This window comes from Anomaloglossus baeobatrachus, chromosome 3, assembly GCF_048569485.1.
Source record: "Anomaloglossus baeobatrachus isolate aAnoBae1 chromosome 3, aAnoBae1.hap1, whole genome shotgun sequence".
NCBI lineage: Eukaryota > Metazoa > Chordata > Amphibia > Anura > Aromobatidae > Anomaloglossus > Anomaloglossus baeobatrachus.
Window position 1 is genome coordinate 328,628,667 of NC_134355.1, and position 21,983 is coordinate 328,650,649.

At 42.4% G+C, this 21,983-nt stretch overlaps 1 protein-coding gene across 4 annotated transcripts in view; it reads right to left on the reverse strand.

Moving 5' to 3' along the window:
• Nucleotides 1–790: 790 nt before the first annotated feature.
• The window catches only part of ARMC2 (armadillo repeat containing 2), a 272,150-nt gene continuing 250,957 nt past the window's right edge, over nucleotides 791–21,983 (reverse strand). For 3 of the 4 annotated variants that reach the window (XM_075338362.1, XM_075338363.1, XM_075338361.1), the window contains exons 14-18: nucleotides 21,298–21,420; nucleotides 17,231–17,344; nucleotides 9,149–9,281; nucleotides 2,995–3,146; nucleotides 791–1,191 (exon numbers count right to left, since the gene is read on the reverse strand). In XM_075338362.1, coding sequence (XP_075194477.1) covers nucleotides 1,037–1,191; nucleotides 2,995–3,146; nucleotides 9,149–9,281; nucleotides 17,231–17,344; nucleotides 21,298–21,420 — 677 coding nt within the window. In that variant the 3' untranslated portion in view covers nucleotides 791–1,036. The remainder of the gene's footprint in view (nucleotides 1,192–2,994; nucleotides 3,147–9,148; nucleotides 9,282–17,230; nucleotides 17,345–21,297; nucleotides 21,421–21,983) is intronic. The other variant, XM_075338364.1, reaches the window with a different exon arrangement.

Sequence of the window (21,983 nt, forward strand, 5' to 3'; positions counted from 1 at the left end):
CACCACCATGATTGTTGAGACTCAGCTGGAGAGGAAGTTTTGACAGACGTAATTATGAGCAGCAAAGACCATTTCCTTGGCCGAACCAATGTCTAATTTAAAAACATAACTTACCTCCTTTGTTTACTTTAATGTTCTGTAGTTTGGTTGTGAATGAGGTTATTTTTTAAAATGTTGGCGTGCACTACGACCCAGGAATCCCCTTTTGTTGGCTGGCGAAGCCCAGTAGGAAGAAATTGAGAAGCTGTGCTCTATTGAGTAAGGTTGGGTTTGGTTCAGTGGGGTGTTTGGTCACCCTGGGCAATATTTTTTAGTAACGCACCACTCAGTGTTCTTTTTTATTGCTACGCTGGAGTGGTGCTTTAAATGCAAGCCCCCTGCTCCCTATCTTAGACTCACCTTCCGACAGCTTCACCTGCTGTCGCCGCTGATCCATCAGGCTCCAGCGATTTATGACTTGTCAGCGCCCCCCAGTGTTTCATGTAGCGCATCAGAGGTCATAAATCAAAACATCTCTATGGGAGCCTCTTTCTGTCCTCATTGCGATGCATTGAGAGCTTGTGACGTAACTTCCGGCTAGTCAGAAGTTAATGTCATAAGATGGTGCCGCGTTACAGGAGCAGCGTCTGTAAATGGTGAAACCGGTGAAGGGTGAGTAAATGACAGGGGGTAGTGGGCTTAGATTTAAAGTGCCACTCCAGTGCTGAAAAAACAAAATGCTGTAGAGGTGCTTTAGGAATTTTGGGAAGCTCAATATGAGGATTCTGTAACACAAACTCACTTTCAAAATGATCCAGTTTTAATGAGAAAAACATGTGAATACTTAGAAATATGGTTTAGAATCAGCTTTTCCTGATGATAAATGTACATTTCTCAAACATTTACTTCTGAGTGTTTTATTAAATCACCATACAACGTATGATCTACACTAGAGACAACTGCTCCATAATCAATAAATTACTATACACTGTCAGGATAGGGCAAAAGGCACACTTTCTTAAGGTCAGCCAAGATGGGTCGCATTTTCCCAACGAGTCTACACCAGACCTGGCAAGGGCTCCAAATACGAATGATGACTGTGAATTTTGTCTAAGAGCTGTGAAGCCACAGGTTTAAATTCGACTTCCCAGCATTCCCTCTGGTAGTCCATCAGGTCTACATTCCACCGGTGATCCAATGCAATCTGTTCATCTTTAATAGAAAAAAAAAATCTCTTTATAAAAAGTGAAGATATGATTATTATAAATAAAAAGATAATCCATGGGTAACAAACAATGAAATGAGAATAAAGGAAAGTGCTATGATTCTTGCTAAGAAACCTCATTCCCCCCTCCCCCACAAAAAAAAATAAATAAATAAAGCTGGGACCAGGAAAAACAATGACTTTTCAGTTAGCCTAAATTAGGTGTTTCTTGAACAATGACATACAGCGGATGGAATAAGTATTAAATACGCCACAAATTTTCTAAGTAAATATATTTCTAAAGGTGCTATTGACAGGAATTTCTCACCAAATGTCAGTAACAACCCATCCAATCCAAACAGGTAAGGAAATCAAACCATAGATGTCCATGGATTAAGTTATGTATAATAATGAGAAATGACACAGGGAAAAAGTATTGAACACACTTCCTGTAATTTAATTAATACTTCGTACAAAAGCCTTTGATTGTGATAACAGCTTCAAGATGCTTCCTGTATGGAGAAACTAATTGCATGCACTGCTAAGGTGTGAGTTTAGTCCATTCTTCCAAACAAACACTCTTCCAATACTGAAGATTCTGTGGTCTTTTTTCTATGAACTCTCATCTTTAGTTCCTTCCATAAATTTTCTATTGGATTCAGGTCAGGTGATTGGCTGGGCCATTCTAGCAGCTTTATTTTCTTTCTCTGAATTCAATTGAGAGTTTTCTTGGCTGTGTGTTTGGGATCTTTGCCTTGCTGAAATGACAACCTATGTTTCATCTTTATCATCCTGGAAGATGGCAAGATTTGTATCAAGAATGTCTTGGTACATTTGTCCATTAACTCTTCCTTCAATTATATGAAGTTTGTCAGGGCCATATGCTGAAAAACACTATGTTCCCACCTCCAAACTTCACTGTTGGTCTATTGTTAAAGGCCTCCAAATATAGTGTGTATTATGACAGAACTCCAAAGAGTTCATCTGACCAGACTATTTATTCTCACAATACTTCACAGGCTTGTCTAAATGTTGTTGAGCAAACTTTAAACGAGATTGAACATGCTTTTTGTCCGGCAATGGAGTTTTGTGTGGTGAGTATGCATACAGGTCATGGAAGTTGAGTGCATTACTTATCATTCTCTTTGAAACAGTTGTACCTGCTGATTCCAGCCTTTCCACAGGTGGTCCATCGCTCTTGCACAATTCTTCTGATAATTCTTTTCACTCCTGTGTTTGAAATCTTCCAGGAAGCACCTGGTGAAATGATCTTCTTTCCACTTTCAGATTATAGCCCTCACTGGAACCTTCAGTCGTTTAAAAAATCTGCGATTCTTAGAAAGTATGTGAAGGCCTTGAGAAAGATCACTGATTTTACCCATCATGACAGGTTTCTTGAGTGGCAACTTTGTAATGAGACTACTCTATATAGGCCATTAGTTTAACCAGTTGATATTATTTTTCACTAAGTAGCAGGATTGCTTTCTATTTACTGATAAATTATAGCTGGTGTCATGACTTTTCATGGCTTTTTGCCCCTCTTTTTCTGCAGGTGTCCATTACGGTTTCCCTGTATAATTTCTCATTCTTTCACATAACTTCATTTCTGGACATCTATGGTTTGATTTATTTGCCTGTGTGAACTGGATGGGTGGATACCAATATCTATTGAGAATTTCTTGTCAATAGCACCTTTAGAAATGTATTTACTTAAAACTGGTGACATGTTCAACTCTTATTTTACCGGCTATATACCGTAAATTAACTTTTTAAGTATATATAAAAATAAATTCCCACACCCACTGTCTTACCAAGGAGTGAGCACAACAGGTCCAAAAGTTTATTAATCTCTTCCAATCCAAGGTCAAGTTCTGCATCATCCATGAAATTCCATAAAGCTTTACACACTAATCCAGCCAGTTGCCAGTCGGAGCACCCAAAGTCGCGTAGGCACTCAACCAACCTGTGTTATAATAACTTTGCTGATTATTTTTTTTTAAAAAAAAAATAACTGTGCTTTTATTATCAGTTTTCTGAATATCCCCAAGTAGGCATGCTCAACCATCACTTTATACAATTGTTCTGCATCACTAATGTGCAATTGAGGAGCAAAATGGAGATTTGGGACCCCTGTATTAGATGCATAGATGAGAAGTGCTTCTAGGAAACCCCTTTAAGCCTCACTTATATCAACCTAAAAAGGAAACTACTTCTAGAAATGATTTAACAACACTGACATTGTAGATTAGTAAGAAATGAGCTGTCCAACTTTGGGGATAATGCTGTATAAATGTAATTGAAGCTACTAACATTTTTTTAAATTGGGTTTTAATTAAAAAAATTTGCTCCATTAACCTTCTGTGCCTTTGTGTTACACTGTCTATTTCTGGCTGCAGAATGAGTTCAAGAGAACCTTTCAGCAAATGTATTATATTCGGTGTTCAATTCAATATGAAATTGTGGCTGGATGCGTGTGAAAGGATATATATATATATATATATATATATAAAAGAAAAACATATATATAAAAATTAGAGGAATAACGTAAGAAACCTCAAAACTGAAAGAATGGTAAAAAAAGGGGGGGACCAGTGAAGGGCGCTAGCTGTGCAAAAAGGGGGGGTAAGCTGCTCTGCGATGGGAGCATTGAAAAACCCGGGGCGGGAGCGATGACACCCGCTGGGGAAGCAAAAAGGATTTGACAGCGTGGGAAAATGTGATATGCGCCTGCGCGAAAGGTGAAGTGAGGTGAAAGCGTGTATGACAGAAAGAACGGTGAGCGCTTGCGCAAAGGGGTGACTGCAGGTTAATACCGTGGGAAAAAAGGGGAGTGCGCTTGCGCAAAAAGGGAAAAAAAGGGGCCGTGTGAATAATAGTCCGCGGTCAGCGACCCGAGACTAGAACTAGTAAAAAATGATTACATATTCGAAGGGGGAGCAACCAGGGAAAAAGATTGAATGGGAAAAAGACTATCGATCAGGGGAAAAAGTTATTGCAGAGCGAAATAATATGTTGTGGGTTTTTTACATGTCACCTCTCCATTGCAGAAATATTAGCAATGAAAGTATTTGGGACCCAATGAGTTAACTTTTGTTAAGTTCAAGGGGGTGTTATTAGATAATGTACTTCTTCTTACTGTATGTGTCATAAGCAAACAGCAACACAGCAGAAAAAGAACATGTTCCCACCATAGCTTAGAACAGATTTATTGGTGATATGTCGTGATACAATTCTCAACTCCTGGTTTAGCCTTCTGCATGACTAGAAAGTGCAGCTGAGTTTAGATGTGTCACATTACAAACCCTTCTATCAGCTGTCCTCCTATCGTAGCACTGTTAGCACTGCTGTACTGCATCTCATCCTCAGTCCTGTGTAGAGAGGAATCATACTTATGTCTGTTATACTCACAGCATCTTGTAATCCCTGCGAACGCGAGCTGAGTGTCATACAACTGTGATCAAATCCTGCAATTGGATCAAAGGTGCGGAGAAGAGGGAGAGATTAAACTCTCCCTCTTCTCTGCTACCTGTCTGTGCTTATATCGCACTGCATTTGGATGTCATCAGCGTGGTCCGATGTTTCACACGCACCCATAGACTAGTATTGGTGTGTGTGATGAGAGACTAGACAATTGCTGCATACTGTGATTTTTTTTCTCACGCCGGATCACAGGTGCGGAAAAGAGGGAGAGATTAATCTAGACCTGTATAAGTGCGTGTGATGCGTGACTCAGACAACTGCAACACGAGATAAAAACAGCAGATGGACACTGCCTCATTGTTTAACACTGCTTTTATTGGATTGCACTATCCCGTGATAATCGCATGTGCACACACAGCCATCAGCCTCTATAGACACAGACACAGACACACACACACACACACACACAGTACATGCATACACATATATTATATACACATACATACACATATATATATATATATATATATATATAAAATATACACATACACACACACACTCACACACACAGTCGAACAGCCGTTAATGTGTGATTGGCGAGGACTAGTGATGGGTGAACCCGCAGATACCCAGGATCAGCGAGTCCAACCAGATTTTTAATAACAAAACAGTTCGGGACTGGAATTAATCCCGGATATCTGTCAGGACGCCGATCCACATATCAATCTATGGGGACCCGAATCATGTGCTTTAAAATGGTCGTAGAAAGTGCTAGGGGTATTAGAGCAGGCACGTTACACTTACCAGTCTCCATGTGGCTGTAACACTACTTTTGGTCGGGGCCACTCATTAATCTCATGCATATAAACTGTTTCCCCCGCCCATCGGCAGTCTCGGCGTCTGTGATTGGTTACAGTCAGACCGCACCCCCACCCTGTGTGATAGTGTGTCTGACTGCATATTGGTGTAAAAAGAAATAACTTGGCATAGGGTCCCCCCATATTATGATACCCAGCATAGTTAAAGCATACAGCAATCGGCTGCAGCCTGCAGCTGTGTGCTTATCTTGGCTGTGTATCAAAATAAGATGGACTCCATCCAGCTTTTTTAAAAAAAATATTTAAATAAATAATTTAAAAAAACAGCGTGCAGTTCCCCACAATTTTGATACTCAGCCAAGATAAAGCTGACAGCTGGGGGCTGGTATTCTCAAGGTGAGGAGGCCTAAGGTTATTGGGCTCCCACCAGCCTAAAAATAGCAGCCTGCAGACACCCAGAATTGTCGCATCCATTACTGCGACAGTCCCAGATCATCCAGATTGCCCTGGTGCAGTGGCAAGGATTTAATGACAGCTCACAGCTGCTACTAAGCCCTAGATTAGTAATGGGAAATGTCTATGAGACCCCACAATTACTAATCTGTAAGTGAAAAAAATAAACAAGTATTTTTCGGTGTTTGTGTTTATTTTTTTTCACTTACAAATTAGTAATGGGGGGCCCATAAGCCCTCTGCATTACTAATCTGGGGCTTGGTGGCAGCTGTGAGCTGTCACTAACCCCTTATTACCCCAAATGCCAATGCATCAGAGCAATCGGGATGAGCCAGGCAAAGTTCTGGGATTGTCGCATCGAATGGATGCAACAATCCTGGGTGGCTGCAAGCTGCTATTTTTAGGCTGGGGGAGACCAATAACCATGGGCCTCCCAAGTCTGAGAATACCAGCCCCCAGCTGCCAGGTTTATCATGGCTGGGTATCAAATTTGGAGGAGAGGGGTGACTGTACCCTGTTTTTTTTTTTAATTATTTATTTAAATAATAGTAAAAAAAAAAGGTCACATGGGATCCCTCTTATTGTAATATACAGCCAAGATAAGCACACAGCTGGAGGCTGCAGCCTGTAGCTGTATGCTTTCTCTCTGCTGGGTATCATAATTTGGGAGGACACTACGCCAATTTTTTAATTTATTTTTACACCAATATAGACACACACAGTGTCTGTGATTGCAAGTAGTCAGACACACTGTCACACAGGGTGGGGACACAGTCTGACTGAAACCAATCACAGATGCCGGGACTACCAATGGGAGGGGGTAACAGTGCCTATGCATGAGGTTAATGAGCGGCCCCGGAAGTACTGTTACTGTCTCGCAGGAGACTGTCGTGCAGATCCAGATAATTACCCGAAGTTCCCTGAGAACTCCGGACCGCTGCACAGTGTGATGACATGGACTTTGTCAGAGCCTAGCATGGGTTAAGTTCTTAAAATTCAGCCAGACATGAAGATAGTTTGTTTATAGACGGGGGATAAGCCCCTCATTGTTTCTACAAGGCTCTTAGGAGTCTAGGGTTACAGTTCTTGTTGACTCATGTAATTGCCTTGGCCAGAGAAGGTCAGACACCCAGAATAATCAATTATGCAAACCTCCCATTGTATTACTATGTGTATTGCTAGATGTGATGTAACTTAAGCTGTCCCTCCCTCGTCTCTGGATATTTTGTATACGGCTTGAAATCTAGCCAATAAGAGCCCAGTCTTATCCACCAATCGTGAAGACCCCAATGGTCTGAATGGAGAGCTCAGGGGTATAAGAAGGAGGACTGTCCATTGGCCAGGTAGACTCTTGCTACATGCTACCAATCTAAGACCTGCGGATCCGATTGGCAAGCCATAACTGAACCTGGATTATAATACTATATGGACTTCAGCATCGAATGCAAGGATTCGGCTGAGCTATCAAGGACTACCTAAGGAAGCAATTCAGCTTGGGACAATCCAGTCACCTGACTACAGGCTTTGCGGTCCTCAGACAGCTTCCTAAATCTGGCATTATTTCATTCTCGGTGGGTGCCCGCCGAAAGTGGGGTGCTGCTGGTTTGGAGTAAGTAGGCCTGGAAGCTCTGAGGCACGGCCATTCTAATCCCTGGTGAGAAACTGTTGCCGGTTACATTTTGTGGTTTTGCTGGTTATGTGCCATGTGCCGTTAATTGTTTGGGGATCCAATAAAGTCTTAATATTGTGATTCGCTCATCCTGTGTTGTCAGAGTAGTGTACCGTCCACGGTTAAGGAGGTCGGGCGTTCATTTAGGATGAGCCCTGGGCCATGCTGTCTTTCTAAAGGCGGCCAGGCCAGCGGACGAGGGCACCCACTGACCCCCGTGTCTCCACACACAGGTACTAGTTAAAATGCGCGGATCCAGACTTTTACAGTCCAGGTCCGCCCATCACTAGTGAGGACGTTTTGCTGAAGTGGAGTTTTTCCAAGAGTGGTAGTGGGACTGTGGAAGATTCGACGTGTGCAGGTGAGAATGGGGTGGAGCCTGAGCAGAATCTCAAGCGGGCCTGAAAATTTTGCAAGTATAGGGCCCTGAAATTTCTGGTGGCAGCCCTGTCTCTGCAACAGGGACACCGGATAAAAAAAAAATATGTTTTATTCCGCTCTGCAGCCACTATTACATCGTGTGTCGAGCTCAACATGAAGAAGTTCATCAGTCCATAAGCCTGTTGGGACTGTCGGACAAGGAGCTTGTAACTTTTTTCCCTGCCTTTTACGGAGATCAGCTGATATATGGACAGACATCACATCAAAATTAATTGTGCAGTGAAAAAAACAGCCTGGAGAAGTCAAAAGGTGAATTTTTTTTTTAAAGAAATCCAATTGCTATACTTCTTTTTTAGCCCCAAATAAATGAATTAAAGGGAAGAATGTCCTTAAAGGTGGACATCCCCTTTAGGCTAGGTTCACATTTCCGTTGTTTTGCATCAGTCACATGCGTTGCTTGACGCATGTGACTGATGCGTTGTACAACGGATGACAAAGAAGAGAATTTATTTTCGGACTCCGTTGTGTGCAGGGGGCGGAGTGCGAGGGGGGCGGAGCGCGAGGGGGCGGAGCTGAGGGAGGCGGAGCTGAGCGGGGCCGTGGAGCTGAGGACGTCATTGCCGCTGTCTGCATGGCTGGGGACAGGTAGGTGTGTGTGTGTGTGTATATACATGCGGAGTGCGGGAGGGGGCAGAGCCGAGCGTGAAAGTGTCGGCCTCCCTGCACACGTGTAGCCAGGCTAAATATCGGGTAAGCAAAGCACTTTCCTTGGTTACCCGATATTTACCTTGGTTACCAGCTTACATCGCTTAGCGCTGGCTCCCCGCACACGTAACCAGGGTAAATATCGGGTAACTAACCAACGCGCATTGCTTAGTAACCCGATGTGTATCCTGGTTACGTGTGCAGGGAGCCAGAGTGAGCATGCGCAGGGAAATCCTACGGATTGCGCTGCTCAAAAAACGTTACAGGCTGCGTTCCTTGCGCCCGGCGGTCAGTCGTTCCACGACTGATCAGTCGGGCAGAGGGTGCAACACAGCATCATCAGTCACAATCCGCCGCTCATACAAGTCTATGGGAACAACGGAATCTGCCAAACGGATTCCGTTGTTTACCAGAGCAGCGGATTGTGACTGATACAATTTAACGGAAGTGTGAACCTAGCCTTAGAAAACACATACAATATTAAATGCAAATCCATTCTGAAATAAAAAAGTTACTTACTTATCAATAGCCCCTTCTTCTTTTAGCAAAGTTTTCTTTTTACTGTCGTTAGCCAGATTAATCAGCACCCCACAGGCAGAGAAGCAGACATTTTGTTGTCCAGAATCCAGTAAGGTAACAATGAATTTATATACTGAATGGTAAAAACAATACACATAAGCATGTGAATTACTCCTTTATCTATATTTCTATAAGCAGTACAGCCTGTTATTCTATCAAGGCATTAAAAAAGAAGGTCCTTAGGCCTGAGTATTTTATTACTTCATATGCACAACAGCTCTTATTTCACAGTAGAGAACATTCTTCCGAGGTGGCATACTCCTGGACAACTCCTCATTTTTGTAGAATTTGTCCATCATAATTTTTTTTCAATTATGAAATCTGAGACGGAGACAACTGGTAAACAAATGAATACGTATTGTTCACATCTAAGAAATCTTTCCTGACCTTCAGGAGAACAATATAAAAAAGATGTAAAAAAAAAAAAAAAAAAATCTATATTCTTTTTTGATACTACCTTTCTTATCTGATAAATAGAAATGTTTGAGGCAAGTTTGATCATGAGGCCTATTGATTTTATAGTCTCTTAGAATGTGCTGTATTGGTGTTAGGACGCATTTTTTCTGCGGGTCGGTGTGATTACAGCGATACCAGATTTATATAGTTTATGTTTTACTTCTAATCACACAGTAAAAATACTTTTTTTTATAATAAATAGTTTTTCCATCGCAATATTCAGAGAGCTGTAACTTTTTTATTTTTTGTTAAACGGGGCTGTTTAAGGGGTTGTTTTTTGCGCAACAAGTTGGAGATTTTTGGGGTACAATTTTGGAGAACATAAGATTTTTTTGTTAGCTTTTTATTCAGATTTTTCAGGTAAAGAATAAAAAAATTCCCCCAGGAATACACACACATAGCACACACACTACAGTTCAAAAGTTTAGGGTCACTTAGATATTTCCTTATTTTTGAAAGCAAAGCACATTTTTTTCAATCAAGCTAATATTACATTAAACAGAAATACACTCTATACATTGTTAATGTGGCAAATTACTATTCTAGCTGCAAATGACTGGTTTTTAATGCAATATCTACATATGTGTATAGAGGCCCATTTCCAACAACCACCACTCCAGTGTTCTAATGGTACATTATGTTTTCTAACTGTGTTAGAAGGCTAATGGATGCTTAGAAATTCCTTGAAAACCCTTGTGCAAGTATGTTACCACAGCTGAAAACAGTTTTGATGATTAGAGAAGCTATAAAACTGACCTTCCTTTGAGCTAGTTGAGAACCTGGAGCGTTACATTTGTTGGTTCCATTAAACTCTTAAAGTGGCCAGAAAAAGAGAACTTTCATGTGAAACTCGACAGTCTATTCTTGTTCTTAGAAATGAAGGATATTCCATTCGAGAAACTGAAGATTTCCTACAACGGTGTGTACTACTCCCTTCAGAGGAGAGCACAAACAGGCTCTAACCAGAGTAGAAAGAGAAGTGGTAGGCCCCGCTGCACAACTGAGCAACAAGACAAGTACATTAGAGTCTCTACTTTGAGAAATCGAAGCCTCACAGGTCCTCAACTGGCAGCTTCATTAAATAGTAAACGCCAAATGCCAGTGTCAACATCTACAGTGAAGAGGCGACTCCAGGATGCAGGCCTTCAGGGCAGAGTGGTATAGAAAAAGCCATATCTGAGACTGGCTAATAAAAGGAAAAGATTAATATGGGCAAAAGAACACAGACATCGGACAGAGGAAGATTGGAAAAAAGTGTTAGGGTCAGACGAATCGAAGTTTGAGGTGTTTGGATCACACAGAAGAACATTTGTGAGACGCAGAACTACTGAAAAAATGCTGGAAGAGGGCCCGACGCCATCTGTCAAGCATGGTGGAGGTAATGTGATGGTCTGGGGTTGCTTTGTTGCTGGTACAGTGGGAGATTTGTGCAAGGTAAAAGTGATTTTGAATAAGGAAGGCTATCACTCCATTTTCCAAACCCATGCAATACCCTGTGGACAGCGTTTGATTGGAGCCAATTTCATCCTACAACAGGACAATGACCAAAAGCACACCTCCAAATTATGTATGAACTATTTAGGGAAGAAGCAGGCAGCTGGTATTCTATCTGTAATGGAGTGGCCAGCCCAGTCACCAGATCTCAACCCTATTGAGCTGTTGTGGGAGTAACTTGACCGTATGGTACTCAAAAAGTGCCCATCAAGCCAATCCAACTTGTGGGAGGGGCTTCTGTAAGCATGGGATGAAATATCTCCAGATTACCTCAGCAAATTAACAGCTAGAATGCCAAAGGTCTGCAAAGCTGTAATTGCTGCAAAGGGAGCATTCTGTGACGAAAGCAAAGTCTGAAGGAGAAAATTATTATTTCAAGTAAAAATCATTATTTGTAACCTAGTTAATGTCTGGACTATATTTTCTATTCATTATGCAACTCATTTGATAAATAAAAGTATGATTTTCTCATGGAAAAGACAAAATTGTCTGGGTGACCCCAAACTTTTGAACAGTAGTGTATGTATGTATGTATGTATGTATATATATCTCGTATATACAGTACAGACCAAAAGTTTGGACACACCTTCTCATTCCGAGAGTTTTCTTTATTTTCATGACTTGTAGATTGTAGATTCACATTGAAGACATCAAAACTATGAATTAACACATATGGAATGAAATACTTAACAAAAAAGTGTGAAACAACTGAAAATATATGTCTTATATTCTAGGTTCTTCAAAGTAGCCACCTTTTGCTTTGATTACTGCTTTGCACACTCTTGGCATTCTCTTGATGAGCTTCAAGAGGTAGTCTCCGGAAATGGTCTTCCAACAGTCTTGAAGGAGTTCCCAGAGAAGCTTAGCACTTGTTAGCCCTTTTGCCTTCACTCTGCGGTCCAGCTCACCCCAAACCATCTCAATTGGGTTCAGGTCTGGTGACTGTGGAGGCCAGGTCATCTGGCATAGCACCCCATCACTCTCCTTCTTAGTCAAATAGCCTTTATACAACCTGGAGGTGTGTTTGGGGTAATTGTCCTGTTGAAAAATAAATGAGGGTCCAACTAAACGCAAACCGGATGGAATAGCATGCCGCTGCAAGATGCTGTGGTAGCCATGCTGGTTCCGTATGCCTTCAATTTTGAATAAATCCCCAACAATGTCACCAGCAAAGCACCCCCACACCATCACACCTCCTCCTCCATGCTTCATTTTGGGAACCAGGCATGTAGAGTCCATCCGTTCACCTTTTCTGCATTGCACAAAGATACGGTGGTTGGATCCAGAGATCTCAAATTTGGACTCATCAGACCAAAGCACAGATTTCCACTGGTCTAATGTCCATTCCTTGTGTTTGTTAGCACAAACAAGTGTCTTCTGCTTGTTGCCTGTCCTTAGCGGAGGTTTCCTAGCAGCTATTTTACCATGAAGGCCTGCTGCACAAAGTCTCCTCTTAACAGTTGTTCTAGAGATGTGTCTGCTGCTAGAACTCTGTGTGGCATTGACCTGGTCTCTAATCTGAGCTGCTGTTAACCTGCGATTTCTGAGGCTGGTGACTTGGATAAACTTATCCTCAGCAGCAGAGATGAATCTTGGTCTTCCTTTCCTGGGGCAGTCCTCGTGTGAGCCAGTTTCTTTTTAGCGTTTGATGGTTTTTGCCACTGCACTTGGGGACACTTTCAAAGTTTTCCCAAGTTTTCGGACTGACTGACCTTCATTTCATAAAGTAATGATGGCCACTCGTTTTTCTTTACTTCGCTGCTTTTTTCTTGCCATAATACAAATTCTAACAGTCTATTCAGTAGGACTATCAGCTGTGTATCCACCAGACTTCTTCACAACACAACTGATGGCCCCAACCCCATTTATAAGGCAAGAAATCCCACTTATCAAACCTAGCAGGGCACACCTGTGAAGTGAAAACCATTTCCGCTGACTACCTCTTGAAGCTCATCAAGAGAATGCCAAGAGTGTGCAAAGCAGTAATCAAAGCAAAAGGTGGCTACTTTGAAGAACCTAGAATATAATACATATTTTCAGTTGTTTAACACTTTTTTGTTAAGCATTTCATTCCACGTGTTAATTCATATTTTTTATGCCTTCAATGTGAATCTACAATTTTCAGAGTCATATATAAAAAAAGAAAAACGCGACCACAATGCCTGATAGTACAAGAGTGATATCTTTATTGAAACCAGGAGAGGTGAATGGCGGCACAATTACAAGTGAGACTGCAGGAAACAGGAAGTCCAAGGCAAAATATAGTCAATCAGATTAAATGATTAAACCAGTGCACATATAATTGTACAGGTACCGTCTCAGTGATTAAGTGAATAACTGGAGCGGTACAATTTGTCAACCAGGAGAAAGTAAAATAGAATAAAGCAGGTGTCAGAACAATGTAATAGTCAGACCATAGTGTATCGTAATTTAGCGATTAGACACCCATAGCAGATGTAGAATGAAGGGGCATATACTTAAGCCATAGTTAACCGCATGTAGGATGTACTAACATACCTGGGAGGACAAAACCTTGGAGTGCACCGTGACCTGCGTCACTCAAGTTTTTGTCCTCCCAGGTATGTTAGTGTTTGCCTTGGACTTCCTGTTTCCTGCAGTCTCACTTGTAATTGTGCCGCCATTCACCTCTCCTGGTTTCAATAAAGATATCACTCTTGCACTATTAGGCGTTGTGGTCGCGTTTTTCTTTTTTTATATATATTAATTAGCGACCTGTCTGGGTCCTATACCTCACCATGCATTTCAATTATTTAATTCATTATATACCAACTTGTTAATCATGGTGTGGCTGTGGTCCTCATTTATCAATTTTCAGAGTCATGAAAATAAAGAAAACTGTTTGAATGAGAAGGTGTGTCCAAACTTTTGGTCTGTACTGTATATATACTGTGTGTGTATATATATATATATATATATATATATATATATATATATATATATATATATATATATCTATAGATATATATATATAGATATGTTTTTGAGCGGTTCACTATGCGGTAAGTGATAAGACCAATTAACTCTTCAGTACGGTTACGGTGATATCAGATTTATATAGTTTTTTTTAAGTTTTTTTACTTTAACACACTAAAACCAACATTTTTACAAAAAGTGATTTGTTTTTGCATTGCCATATTCTGAAAGCTCTAAGTTTTTTATTTTTATTCTGAATGTTTCATATTGGGGCTTGTTTTTTTTTTTGCAGCACAGTTTGGCGTTTTAATCTATAACATTTTTTCTTTACATATAACTTTTTGATCGCTTATTCATTCACATTTTTGTGTCAGCATTATGAAAATTTTCAATTTTTGGCATTTTTTTTTACGGTACTTACCATACAGAATAAATAATATAACAGTTTTTTAGATTGGGTCATTCCAGAAGTGGCACTACCAATTATTTGTATGTTTTATTTAATTTTGTTTTAACACAAAAGCACTGAATGCCGAAACAGTTTTTGTGATTTGTGTGCACTTTTTTTATGTGCGCTTTTTTTTTAAACACATTTTATTTAAACTTTTTGCACTTTTTCACTTAAGCGCGCCTTACACGCAACGACATCGCTAACAAGATGTCGTTCGCGTCACGGAATTTGTGACGCACATCCGGCCTCGTTAGTGACGTCGTTGTGTGTGACACCGCACGAACGACCATTAACGATCAAAAATAGTCACCATATCGCTGACGCGTCGTTCCTATCCCGATTATCATTGCTGTTGCAGGTACGATGTTGTTCGTCGTTCCTGCGGCAGCACACATCACTATGTGTGACACCGCAGGAACGAGGAACATCATCGTACCTGCGGCTGCACGCAATGAGGAAGGAAGGAGGTGGTCGGGATGTTCCTCCTGCTCATCTCCGCCCCTCCGCTTCTATTGGGCGGCCGCTTAGTGACGCCGCTGTGATGCCACACGAACTGCCCCCTTAGAAAGGAGGCGGTTCGCCGGCCACAGCGACGTCGCTAGGCAGGTAAGTATAGTGTAACGGGTGTTAGCGATGTTGTTCCCCACGGGCAGCGATTTGCCCCTGACGAACAACCGATGGGGGCGGGTACTATAGCTAGCGATATCACTGCGTGTAAAGCCCGCTTTAGTCCCACTATGGGACATGAATATTTTTTTACTTTGATCACTGGTATCACATGGTGACCTGTCAGTAATTCACTGACTGTCTGTAAGACGCTGCTTATAGCAGGATCTTACAGTCCACCGTACCCTGGGCTCATGAGATGACCCCAGGGTACCATGTCAACGATCAAGACCTGCAGTTGCCCTCACGGGGGACAGAGCCTAAGGGGGTCTTTTAACCACCGTTTACCTCTTAGATACCGCTGTTGCTATTGATAGTGGTATTTAAGAACTTAGGGGTACTTTGCGCGCTGCAACATCGCTAGCCGATTGTAGCGATGCCGAATGCGATAGTACCCGCCCCCTTCACACATGCAATATCTTCTTATAGCTGCCGTAGCGAACATTATCGCTACGGCAGCTTCACACGGACTTACCTGCCCTGCTTCGTTGCTCTGGCCGGAGACCCGCCTCCTTCCTAAGGGGACGGGTCGTGCGGCATCACACGGCAGACGGCCAATAGAAGCGGAGGGGCGGAGATGACCGGGAAGTAAACATCCCGTCCACCTCCTTCCTTCCTCATTGCAGGCGGGACGCAGGTAAGGAGATGTTCCTCGCTCCTGCGGCTTCATACACAGCGATGTGTGCTGCCGTAGGAACAAGGAACAACATCGTACCTGTCGCTGCAGCAAAATTATGGAAATGACCGACACTACACAGATCACCGATTTACGACGCTTTTGCGATCGTTTATCGGTGCATCCAGGCCATACAGGTTGCGACGTCGTTACTGGCGCCGGATGTGCGTCACTTTCGATTTGACCCCGACGAGATCACAGTAGCGATGTCGCAACGTGCAATTTACCCTTTAGAGTATGTGCGCACCTGCAGATTAGGTGCAGAAATTTGTTGCACCAAAAAACGCCCTTGTGGCAGAAAAACGCACCAAAAACGAATGCCATTTTGGTGCGTTTATTTTGCCATGTGTTTTTGTGTGAAATCAATGCCTGAAAGGGCTAGAAAAAAAAAAAACACAGGAAAAAAAATACACCAACAACTGACATGCTGCAGATTTTTTCTGCACTTAAAACGGCAAGGAAAAAGCACAGCACTTCAGAATTCTCATTGACTTTGCTGGGATAAGTATAGACAGGCAGATTTTGGCAACAAACTGCACCAAATCTGCAGCGCTCAGCATGCGCACACAGCCTTATTTGGCCATGATCGTTCCAAAACTGTTCGGAGCCGATGCCCCTTGGTGTCAACTGCCATGCACAGCTGTCACCCATGAGAATTTCACCTGCAGGGCAGCACTATTCACTTATTCCTGAGAGCCGTTAATAAGCAGAGCTGAGAAATAAGTACCCTGAACAACTACTGTTAAAAGGAGAGTCAGTGATTGTTAAGGGGTTAACTAAACCTGAAGACTACACTTCAATTGCATCTCAGTTGTTTCATTTTGAATACATTTTGTTTCCACTTTGTTTCAAAAATAGTGGCATGCAAAGCCCAACTCATGAAGATTCGGTCCCGTCCAAATGTATCTGGACTTTACTGTATATGTTGGGGATATTGTCACTTACAAATAATACTAATTGTAATAATTAGTCTGGACCATAAAGGAACTCTTAAATAAAATCTTTAGGCTTGGGCTACACATTAACTTTGGTCACTTGACCGAAGTTCACTCAGTGGTCCTGCAGGTATATTGCGCGCTATAGAAGTGAATGAGTCGCATTGAAATACATCCACTACTGCAACATATCAGACTAGGATTTTTTGCAATGTCACCCCCCCTCCCGTTCACTTCAATAGCACCGATGTAGTGGGTGCACCGAGCAAATTTCAGTTGCTTGAGAGCTGTTGCATCCAATGTCGCTGTGTAGGCCGAGCCTTACACGTGTATGAAGAGATGGGACATACTCTAAGGAAAAAGTATCATATATACAGTAATAATGTTGTAGACAAAACACTGCATCTCACCATTTTGTTCGAAAATGAAATTCTGTACATCCTGGTATTGGGACAGGTTGCCATATACTCGAGTGGCTTCAAGTATTCCCTCCATGTTGTTGCACAGCATTAACCGTAGTAGCACTATTATGAAGACAGAGATGCTTGAGTATATTTTATTTTGCTGAACAACTTAAAATCAAGTGGAAAACAGTAATGGAAACATATTCTGAGCCGTGAATACATTATTTTCAAACTAGACATACACAAACTTTGTCTTATTTCTACAAGGCAAATCAAAATCAAGATTAAAGAATATTCAACTATAACCACCACCAATAGTGGTGGGGATTTCCAATAGTATGCCATATAACTTCTTTATTCTGGGCATCCTCCTGGCACCATACCAATGCTCCTGTCACACTATTTGTGACAAAACTGGAGAATGAGAGTGTTGAATGCAAATAGGTCAAAACTTTATTAGAATATTAAGATCATACACAAGGGTCAGCAGAAAACCATGCAAGGATAAAATGCATGAAAGGATTGTGACAGAACGGACAAAGAATACCCATGGACGGGACCTCAAATAGAAATATTTGTTTGTTATTAAGAAAAAAATACATAATGTAAAGTGCCTAGTGCAAGATGATACCCCATTAGCACAATGGATGCTATATACATGGTGTATAGGTAATATAGCTCAAAACACCAAAATTGGGTTCGGCCATAGCACATATCGCACAGGAGGTGACAAGTGGGTATCACCAGGAGGTACATTGGTATATTACCTGAAAGTGCCTAGTGCTTTAATTAAAGCCTATAAAAGGTGCCAGTCTGTCACACAATTCCCCAAGAGGACCTAGAAACCCCAACGTACGTTTCGCTGAGGTGTCAAAGGCTTCATCGGGGAGGAAGATCCTAAAGGGTGTACTCATACCACGCGTATTTATAGCCCCTATATCAGGGGTTAATGACCAACGAGAAAGATGTGTTCCAAACATGGAGTAAAATCACTTCTGGTTTGCGCATGCGTCAGTGGGTCACCCGGCGGCCACACAGCCAGGGGAGCCGAAAGTCGCGAGCGAGGACGCCGGGTCCGTGACTCCGCAGCGCAGATCTATAGCGGCGCCGTAAAGCGCACCCACGGCCAGGGGAGGAATCACCCAATGAAACCGCGCATGTGCCCCGGCGCCAGCCACCGACCTACACAGTGCCCGCGTCACCCCGACAACCACGCACGCGCCCCGGCGCCACAAGGCAGGTGACCACCAGGGGAACCGCAGACACATGCACACTAATAACAATGAAAAGGAAAATGTACAATATACATGGAATAAATCATAAGGTTTGAGGTATGTATAATACAAAAATACATAGAAAATAAGAACTTAGTGTGCAAAGTATACATTACAGATATAACAAGTAATAAATGATTAAATACAAAACAGCAGCCAAAATACTAAGACTGGAGGTTTACATAATTCAACCATCAAGATGGAGAGGCTAGACGCCCTAAGAGAATCCCAAAACGTTTTTTTTTGTCCATAGATGACTCCAACTGCCAATAGATGAACCGGAATGAGACGATGCCATCAAAAATCGATAGACTATTTGTAACTAGTCATGATATGACCATGTTGCATAATGATGAAACAGGATATGAGAGCAAGTTATTGCTCCCTACTCAACAGCTCCAAGACGGCTTCTTTGTGAACTATAGCTGTTATGCACGTATCTAACTTAAACACAGATAAAAGTAGAAGTAAAGTCTACAACACTACAGCCGCACCCGCACCCTACTGGTTCCTGTACATACTACAAGATCCCTAGCTGCACAACTAGGACATGTCTTCCTGAAAGGCCATGGAGCGGTTTCTCATACCTCATAAGGAACCAGAGGGGAGACCGCTACACTCAACTAACCAAGAGAGGGAAAATGTACAGAGGTAGATGGGGACCCAAGGTGAGGAAACTTAAAGCACGTGTGTAAATGGGGAAAAAGGAGAATAAATGAAAGCAAGAGAAACATCCTAACAACCTAAATAAGATCAGAGGAAAGGTGTTGGGGAAGGTAAAGCTAAGGGCTGGAACTCCTTAGCTTTAATCTACCTAGAAATATAGCCAGCAAAGAAGACAGATGTAAGGGGAGTATAAATAATTCTACCTGGGATGTGATAGGACAGAGACAAAATAGACACCTGACAAACTGCAAGGGAAGAAAAGCAAAGATAAGAGAACCATCAGCAATTGGACACAGACCGACCAGCCAGTGGCTCAGCAAGGAAAGGAACTAACCACTGTAACTTTTTTCTGAGGTCACATCCTGAAAACAGTCAGACTTGGCACAAGCCACTCTGTTTTGCAGAATACAGAGAAACCCTGACACCCTTTAACCTCAGGGTTTCAGGATTTCCAACCTGGTCCACTAGATCGCTACCTATGGAGGGGCTGCTGTCCAGAGATGAGAAACAGAGGCAGGTAAGAGCAGTCAGTGAGCCGGGTCAAAACCAAAATGGGAGAAAGGCACAAAATCTTAAGGCAGGACAAGTGTCAAATAACAAGATGAGGTTCAAAGAGGAAAACAATTCCAAGCAGAAAACAAAATCAGAGCTGTCTAGGGAAGCACAGCTATATCTGGCAGCTTCGAGCAGTAAGTAGTAAGCTCTACTAGGGTGTGTTGTCTTCTAATAGGCTAAAACCAGGAGCTGACAACTTTAGCTGAACAGCACACACACCCATTCTGTAAGGCTGGAAAGTACTGCAGGTCCCAGTCATTCTAACCTTAGTGGATGGACAGAGCCTACGCTGTCTAAAGCTTCTGGTTCTAACATTTCCTCTACCACCAGCACCGCCCACAAAGTGAATACGGTAACACCTAAAGACAGGAGCAGACATTGCAGGAGCAGGTTCTAGTGGAGATGTGACAACCACGCAGCAGGAAGTCATCTGATCGAACCCCGAAACCGAGGCCTGGTAACATCATAGACACAAGCCTTAAACCTCATGCAAACTATTTCTTAGACTAAAGGGGGCTTTACGCGCTGTGACATCGCTAGCGTTCGCACCCGCCTTCGTCGTTTGTGCGTCACGGGCAAATCGCTGCCCGTGGCGGACAAAGTACCTGTCACAAATTATTACCTTCCTAACGAAGTCGCTGTGGCCGGCGAACAGCCTATTTTCAAAGGGTGCGGTTCGTGCAGCGTCACAGCGACGTCACACGGCAGGCGTCCAATAGAAGCGGAGGGGCGGAGAGCAGCCGCATGAAAGTCACGCCCACCTCGTTGCCGGAGGACGTAGGTACGGTGTTGTTCGTCGTTCCTGGTGTGTCACACGTAGCGATGTGTGCTGCCTCAGGAACGACGAACAACCTGCGTCCAAAATCAGCAACGATATTTGGGAAATGGACGACGTGTCAACAATCAACGATTTGGTGAGTATTTTACATTGTTAGTGGTCGCTCGTACGTGTCACACACAATGACGTCGCTAACGAGGCCGGATGTGCGTCACAAATTCCGTGACCCCAACGACATCTCGTTAGCGATGTTGTTGCATGTAAAGTGGCCTTAAGGCTCTAATTTCCCTCTTCAAGTATGTTGAATAACCATAGTAACTTAAAGAGGTTTTACCATGTTAGCAAGTTATCACCAATTCTGTGGATCTCTGGGACCCTCACTGATCTAGACAATGGAGTTCTGTATGTGTCCCCTTTGAGTCTGAGTAACTACCTATGGTACTGTTGAAGATAGCTGAGCACTGTCATTGGCTATTTCCAGAGCTATCATAAGAAATTAATAAAGCTTCAGTCACTATTCAAATGTGGCGCTGCAGGTTTCATCAAGAATTGGGCATGATCATATACAACTGAGAAAGGCATAAGGGTTCTTCATAACATTGCATCATGTTTTCCTGGGCCATCCACTTTCTCTTTCTGAATGACACTATTGTTTTCCCATTTTTTTACCCTACTATACATTTCACCAGTTCTGTGCTATACCTGAGCTTGGTTTTCTTTCAGTCTAATAGCAGAAGGGTTAAACAGAAACCTTTCAGGCTTAATAAAAATATTCTGTTTAAAAACAATGGAAAACTTACAAGTAGAAATCTCTATTCTTCTTTTGGCAATTACAGAGCTGTCATTTTGATAGTAAGATAAATTGCTGAATGCTGCCAGGGTATTGATCACCAGTTCCTCACATTCCTCAACGGACTTGTATTCTAATTTCAAAGAAAAATCAAAACCACTAAAGTTATTAAATAAGTACAATGCTGGAGTTTAGTCAAAAGGGGAAATGAAAACAGAGAACTTCTACAACCATTTACAATAGTTTTATTTTCTATAATATCTGGAATACAACAAGCCAAGGCCCACAAGACCTCACATACACAATGATCAAACGTCAGAGAATACAGAGTTATTGTCGTCCTCAAAGTGTAACCATCACTTTATAAAACGTTTTACATATTTTAGGCTTTGAATCTTGTTGCTTAGACCTTCACCAAATCGGTCAAACCTCTGCTCTGAAGTCAGTGTATGGATCCATAGACTTAGGCGGGCTTTGCACGTTGCGACATCGCAAGCCGATGCTGCGATGTCGCACGCGATAGTCCCCGCCCCCGTCGCAGGTACAATATCTTGTGAAAGCTGGCGTAGCGAAAATTATCGCTACGCCGGCTTCACATGCACTCACCTGCCCTGTGACCGTCGCTCTGGCCGGCGACCCGCCTCCTTATTAAGGGGGCGGGTCGTGCGGCGTCACTGCGACGTCACACGGCAGGCG